At 38.3% G+C, this 7,216-nt stretch overlaps 1 protein-coding gene across 1 annotated transcript in view; it reads right to left on the bottom strand.

Moving 5' to 3' along the window:
• Positions 1-4,583: 4,583 nt before the first annotated feature.
• Positions 4,584-7,216, bottom strand: part of PTPDC1 (protein tyrosine phosphatase domain containing 1) — a 64,036-nt gene continuing 61,403 nt past the window's right edge. Inside the window, exon 9 of the mRNA XM_045287578.1 lies at positions 4,584-5,210. Coding sequence (XP_045143513.1) covers positions 5,097-5,210 — 114 coding nt within the window. The 3' untranslated portion in view covers positions 4,584-5,096. The remainder of the gene's footprint in view (positions 5,211-7,216) is intronic.

Genomic DNA, 7,216 nt, shown 5'->3' on the forward strand with positions numbered 1-7,216 from the left:
ATCCAGGGGTCTTCAAACTTTTTCAACAGGGGGCCAGTTCAGTGTTTCTCAGACTGTTGGAGGGCCGGAATATAGTTTAAAATAAAACTATGAACAAATTCCTATGCACACAGGACGAGTTGGCTGCTAAGCAGGACGGGCAGCGGTGGCAAAAACACCTGGCAGACCAGATAAATGTCCTCGGCAGGCTGCATGTGGCCCACGGGCCGTAGTTTGAGGACCCCTGTCCGGATCCATGATGGCAATGTGAGTTAAGTGTTGGGTTGCTAATTGCAAGGTCACTAGTTCAAAACCACCAGTCGCTCCATCGAAGAAAGATGAGGTTTTCTACTCTCAAAAAGATTTATCGTTTTGGGAACTCACAAGGGCAGCAGCTCTACTCTGTCCTGTAGGGTCATTAGGAGTTGGAATACACTTGATGGCAGGGGTTTTTTGAGTACCTAGAGATTGATATCTAGGTATTAGTGAGCTGATATAGAGCAGGATTGGCCATTTTTAATTGGGCAATCATTATTTACTATGTCTGGAATGACAAATCCATGACAATGGTGTTTCATTCATCACCCTCTCCCCAGATCTATCTTGAAGTATAGTGATCTCTCTTGTACTTTCGTACAAGGATGACCAGATATTACATTACTCAAATTCAGACAAATCACTAAAGCCAATGATGAGAAATAGAAGAGTCTTATGAACTTGAGTCTGAAATTGATCAAACATGTGTTCAAGATGCATTGATAATTATTAGTGATTGGAATGTGAAAGTTGGAAACCAAGAGGATCAGTAGTTGGAAAATATGAGGCTGGAAATTACATGAAAGTATTTTGCAAGCCCAATGATTCCTCAATGAAAATACCATTTCCAACAACATAATATACAGGAATCAAAGTGATTACATTTGTGGAAAAAGATGATGGAACAAAGGAGAAACTTGACATCATCAGCCAAAATAAGGCTAGGGGTCCACTGTGGAACAGATGAACTATTTCGCACATGCAAGTTCAAGTTGAAACTGAAGAAAGTTAAAATAAGTTCATTAGCACCAAAATATGACCTTGAACACACCCTCCCTGAATTTTGAGACCATCTCAAAAAAGAAATTTGATACATTTAACACTAATGAGCAAAGACCAGATGAGCTGTTGGATGATATAAGGAACATCATACATAAAGAAAGTAAAAGCTCATTAAAAAAAAGCAAAGCAAAGCAAAATAATAATAATTTATAAATCATCAAGGTTTCATAAGGGAGGGGGGATTGGGGAGGGAGGGGGAAAATGATGAGCTGATACCAAGGGCTCAAGCAGAAAGCAAATGTTTTGAGAATGATGATGGTAACAAATGTACAAATGTGCTTGACACAATGGATGTATGTATGGATTGTGATAAGAGTTATACGAGCCCCCAATAAAATGATTAAAAAAAAAAAAGCAAACACCAAAGTGTATGCTAAAATAGACTCTGAAACTTGTTCTTGAACAGAGTAGCTAAAACAAATATAAGAAACAGTGAAGTAAAAATAATTGAACATAACATTTCAAAATGCAGTTTGAGAAGACAAATTAACATGTTACCATGAAATATACTGTGGTAGTTAGATAATTTCATGTCAACTTGATAATTAGAATGTAGGGGTGGAGTCTAGCCTGTCATCAGGTCACAAGGTAACACCCACCAGGAGGATTCTGGGAACTTCTTTTTCTCCTGGGAGGAGGAGGACACTCTCTCTGCTTCACATTCCTGATAACAAGCCACATGGAGCCACAATGATGGCAACCTGAGCCATGGAGATGTTTCCACCACCACTGGATCCACAAGATTTTCTGCCCTCAGGCCTGCCTGTTATCTTCCTGAATTTTGCATCATGGCATGTGGCTGTGTGAGTCTGAAGAGGGATTTATGGACTAGTATTAGACTTATGGATTTGATCTGGAGTGGGCTGGGATGTTTTCCTGATATATAATAACTTCTAGATGTAAAGCTCTTTTTTACACATATATGAGTGTCTCTGGATTTGTTTCTCTAGTCAGATTGGCCTAACACACATGGTATTTTAATCTTATATGCATATGAGAGCTAGACAGTGAATAATGAATACCACAGAAGAATTGATGCTTTTGAATTTTGGTGCTGGCAAATAAGGAATACCATAGACTACTGACACAAACAAATGTGTCTTGGAAGTACATTAGAGATGCATGATGCTCAAGATCATCAGGTTAAAAAATAGAATTATGGGTTATTTCACTTTCATTCAAATAATTGCTATATGTATATATACTCACTTTCATCAAGTCAATCTCAATTCAAAGGAGCTCTGGTGGCACAGTGGATAGGCACTGAGCTGCCAATCACAAGGTCAGTGGCTCAAACCCACCAGGTGCTCCCTGGGAGAAAGGTGAGGCTGTCTGCTCCTGTAAAGATTAAAAGTCTCAAAAACCCAAAGGGGAAGCTCCATTCTGTCCTAAAGGGTTGCTATGAATATGATCTATATGCTGTTGTTGTTAAGTGGCATCCAGTTGGTTCTGACCCTTAACAGCCTTATTCACAACAGAATGAATGCCTGGTATGCACGATCCTCACAATTCACAATTGTTCCTATGTTTGAGCCTATTGTTGCATCCATTATGTCAGTCCATCTGGACCAGGGTTGTTGTCTTTTTTTTTGTTGCTGTCCCTGTATTTTACCAAGCATGTGTCCTTCTCCAGGGACTGGTCTCTCCTGACATGTTCGAAGTATGCAAAAAGAAGTCTCGCCCTCCTTGGCTCTAAGGAGGACTCTGGCTATACTTCTTGCAAGGCAAGTTGTTTGTCCTTTCAGCAGTCCATGGTACTTTCAATATTCATCACCAGCACCACAAGGCAAATACATTGATTATTTTCTGTTTTCCTTATTCAATGTCCAACATTCACGTGCATCTGAGGTAATTGAAAATACCATGGCTTGGGTTGGGTGTACCTTAGTCCCCAAAGTAACATCCTTTTCAATACTTTAAAGAGGTCTTGTGCAGCCAATTTACACAATGCAATGCACTTTTTGGTCCCTTGACGGCTGCTTCCATGAGCATTGTGGATCCAAGCAAGACAAAATCTTTGACAACTTCAATCTTTTCTCCATTTCTCATGATGTTACCAGCTGTGAGGTTTTACACACATATGTGTATATGTGTACACATATATATATGTACACTCATATATGTGTATCCCGAGACATTCATATGTCTCTTTTATATTGAGTTGTAATCCATACTGAAGGCAATGCCACATCTTCATCAGTAAGTGTTTAAAGTCCTCCTTACTTTCAGCAAGCAAGATTGTGTCATCTGTATAGTGCAGGTTGTTAATAAGCCTTCCTTCAATCCTGATGCTACATTCTTCTTCATATAATCCAGATACACATTGACTTAGGATGATGAGAGGATACAACTCTCATCTTTGCACCTTTCCTGATTTTAAACCATGCAGTATTCCCTTATTCTATTCTCACAACTGCCTCTTGATCCGTGTATCAGTTCCACACGAGCATGGTGAAGTGTACTGGAATCCTCATTCTTTTCAAGGTTATCCACAGTTTGTTATGAATTTAAATAAATAATTTAAAAAATAATAAAGAAATTACATATATATATCTCCTCACACCTAGAACATATTGAGATTAGGGCCCAGCATTTAAAAAAATTGAGTGAAAAACCACATCTTCATAATATACTTTTGCATAAAATGTTAACAGTTTGCTCTTCTTCATTTTCAGGTCAAGAATTTGAAAATGAGAGGTTTCAGGAATAGAGATAAATTTCATTGAATTAGATTTAATCATCAAATGTAAGCAGTGTCTGAGAGAGAAAAAAAATAGCATTTGCCATCCAAGTGAGTAAAATGGATAATGACTAAAACATATTTTTGTGTGTGTTTTGACCTCTGGCACCTCCAAATATTCATTTAAATACAAGTTATACCTTCAGTTCATGACAGGTCTGCAAGAACATATCTTAGGTCGCAACCCTTCTTATCTAATGGCAGTAGGATGACTATAACCTCCGTGGGTCAACTTATATTAAAAAAAAAAAAATCCTTAATTCTTATAGCAAAAAGTCAGCCAAAGTAGCCTATGAAATCTCATATTCAGGAAGGTGGGACCAGGCTGGGCTACTAATGTCAATAAATCCTCAGCATAAACAGTAGCACTTGCTTGACTTTCTTTAGCTTTCTGAGTGGCTGCTGTCCCTTAGAGCAGGGCAGCCCCTGAGCCTCCTTCCCTTGGGCCATCCTCAGTCACGTGGGAGAACAAAGGCGAGGCTTAGGTAGTAGCTGCCATGAAAAGATGGTGATTTGGTTAAGTAGCAACTCAGTGTAGTGTAATAAAAGTTAATGTCTTGAGAACTGCCCTTGCCTTCTTGTGATTAGATTGGAGAGGTTCCCTGGACTCCTGCCAAAGAGCACAGATTTACCTTCATCAAGTACAGGGAAAACTCCAACCATTCCACATTCAAATACAATTCCATCAAAGTGAAAAATAAGATATGTTGAAACCTTTAGCTACATTTGTGGAGAGAAAGAAAAAACAATGATTTTCCAAAAAAAATTCTTTAAAATGTTGTGTACATAATCTTATTAGTAACACATATAAAACATTTTTAAGACACTTAGTGACTTGTTAGGCGATATTTCAAAGGGGAATAAATACAAAGTGAGGTTTTACAATTAAAATGATCTAGTTGGTAATAACTCTAGAAAGAGTTCTGCAATAAATAATTGTTTTGGGAAGAAGAGTTATAACTTTTTCCAAAACGTCCAGAAAAGATGTAAACACTATGTGTTTAAAATGTTAATACGGCAATGTTAATTCAGTACATAAATAAAGTGGCACCAACTTTATGGCAATTTTTCAACACAAAAATGTAGTTCAAGGGTATTTAAAAATAAATAATAGCTCCATACAGGGAAGCTAATTTGTAACATAAACACTATTGTAAACATAATGCTATGAGAAAGTGTAGCTCTATAAATTTCAAACCATTCACATACGAAAGAAGTGTTAGCTGGATCTTTAGATCTGAAGTACCAATCACATGGGTAAAGTCAGCATCACTCAAAATCAGGTGTAGGGCTGGCCATCCTTTGCCAGTTTTCTTTTTTCTTCTAGTGTGTGTTTAAATATTTTCTTCAGAGTGTTGTAAACTACCGGTCCATTTGCAGATTCGAGATTAACCTGATGACAAAGAAAATCTATTTTCAGCATTTGTAAGAAGAATTTTACCCAGTATCTATTTTGGGAGAAAAGAAATGAGAGAGAGAAAGAAACAGAGAGAGATAGAGAACAAACACTATATTAAAACTATCCACTATGTCCATACCAAATTTATGAATGAAAACTCAAAAATCGAATCTGGGATAATGATACCCATTCCTTCCCCCAGGCACTTTCGTGAGTAAAAAATGAAATCAGGTATGAGACTCTGATGTATGGTTGACACATACCAAAAAACTCAACAAAAGTTAGCTTCCACTCTCCTTGGTAAGAAAGCATACACTATTTTGATTCTTCTTTGAAGCTTTCTATACTCTAGGGTTAGGAGTGATGGTAGAACTATTCCTACACCCCTCCTCAACCCAGTGTCCATGTAATATGTGATTCATTGATAAGAATTAGGATCACTTGGCCCGAGCTTCTCTCCTCCTAGAATATTTTTCTCTGGTAAATATTGACAAAAAGAAGGTTGTTTCCTTTGTCAAAACTGTGACGGATCTGATATTTATTCTACTTGTAAGCCAAAGTCATGGCCATTGAGTCAATTCTGCCCCACAGGTCCAAATAGGTTTCTGGAGTCTGTACATCTTTATGAGATCTTTCTCCCCGCCCCAGGCCTCTTTAGCTAGCAAGCTAGCCTACTGCAATTTCAGGTGTGCTACTGAACACATGATATTCCTTGGTCGGAGGCAAGTTATTTTATTATGTTTGGTAGAGCATGAGCCTCTTGTTCACATAATTTTCCCTTTGCCCTTTCAGCCCCATGAGGGGTGAGATGTAAGTAGGCACAGGTGGTTATTTTACATGCAGCAGGTTTACATCAAACCTGAAGAAACCCACTTTTTATGAGGAGTATCATGGTTTGAATGGTGTACACCCAAATATGTGTCAGCTTGGCTAGGTGATGATTCTCAGTGGGTTATGTAACACTATAATTTGGAGGTTATACAATGATCCCCCATTATACAATTATCCCATTACATGATAAATCAATCTGTTTTAAGAGGATTAAGGATGGGATTTTAAAAAAAAAACCAAAGCACCAAACTCACTGTCATTGAGTTAATTCTAACTCATAACGAACCTATAGGACAGGGTAGAACTGCCCCAGTGAGTTTCCAGGACTGTAACCGTTAACTGGAGCAGAAAGCCCCAATCTTCCTCTTGCAGAAAAGCTGGCGGTTTTGAACTGCTGACCTTTCAGATTGTGGCCCAATTCATAACCACTACACTAAGGGTGGGTTACAACACCCTTAATCCTCCCTGACCAATATAAGATGTTTCTCTGGGATGGACACATCAGGGAGGAGAAAAGGAGGGAGAGGGAGAGAAACAGAAAAAGGGAGAGAGAGGCCGAGACCATACTACCAAGAAAAGAAGAGCTTCCTTGGGAGTGGAGCATATCCTTTGGACAAAGGAGCCTAAGCTGCCAGAGAGGAAAAGCCGTACCCTTGAGTTGGCATCCTGAATTCTGACTCATTGTACCCTAACCTGAGAGAATCTGTTTGTTAAAGCCTCCCACTTGCATTATTTCTATCATAGTAGCAGTAGGCAACGAAGACAAGGTGGTTGTAAGCAAACCTGATCAACTTTTGCCCTAATGGGAAAATTACCTTTAGTATATCAAATAGTAAACACATCTGTCCCTTGCCCTTGGAGTCAGGCACTATCCAGAAAGTTCTTGATGAGCTACCAATGCTTCTGCTCATAAAACTGTACAGAAATGTTTCCTAACACTGCAATACAGAATACAGAATACAAAAATGTTTCCTACCATTCCTGTACACAGATTTAGAATAATTGGTATATCGAACCATTCACCTAATAGCCCCTGTGAATCCAACAGTTGCTGAAAAGAATTCCTACTATTTTCAGTGGCACAATATTAAGGGTTGTTTTTTATCCAGTTAACTCACAAATCTAATTTAATTTCTTTATTGCCTATATTATTTGTAAAAATTAATTTT

Source organism: Echinops telfairi, unplaced genomic scaffold (genome assembly GCF_000313985.2).
Source record: "Echinops telfairi isolate 266 unplaced genomic scaffold, ASM31398v2 ScPeMD7_1;HRSCAF=3_0, whole genome shotgun sequence".
NCBI lineage: Eukaryota > Metazoa > Chordata > Mammalia > Afrosoricida > Tenrecidae > Echinops > Echinops telfairi.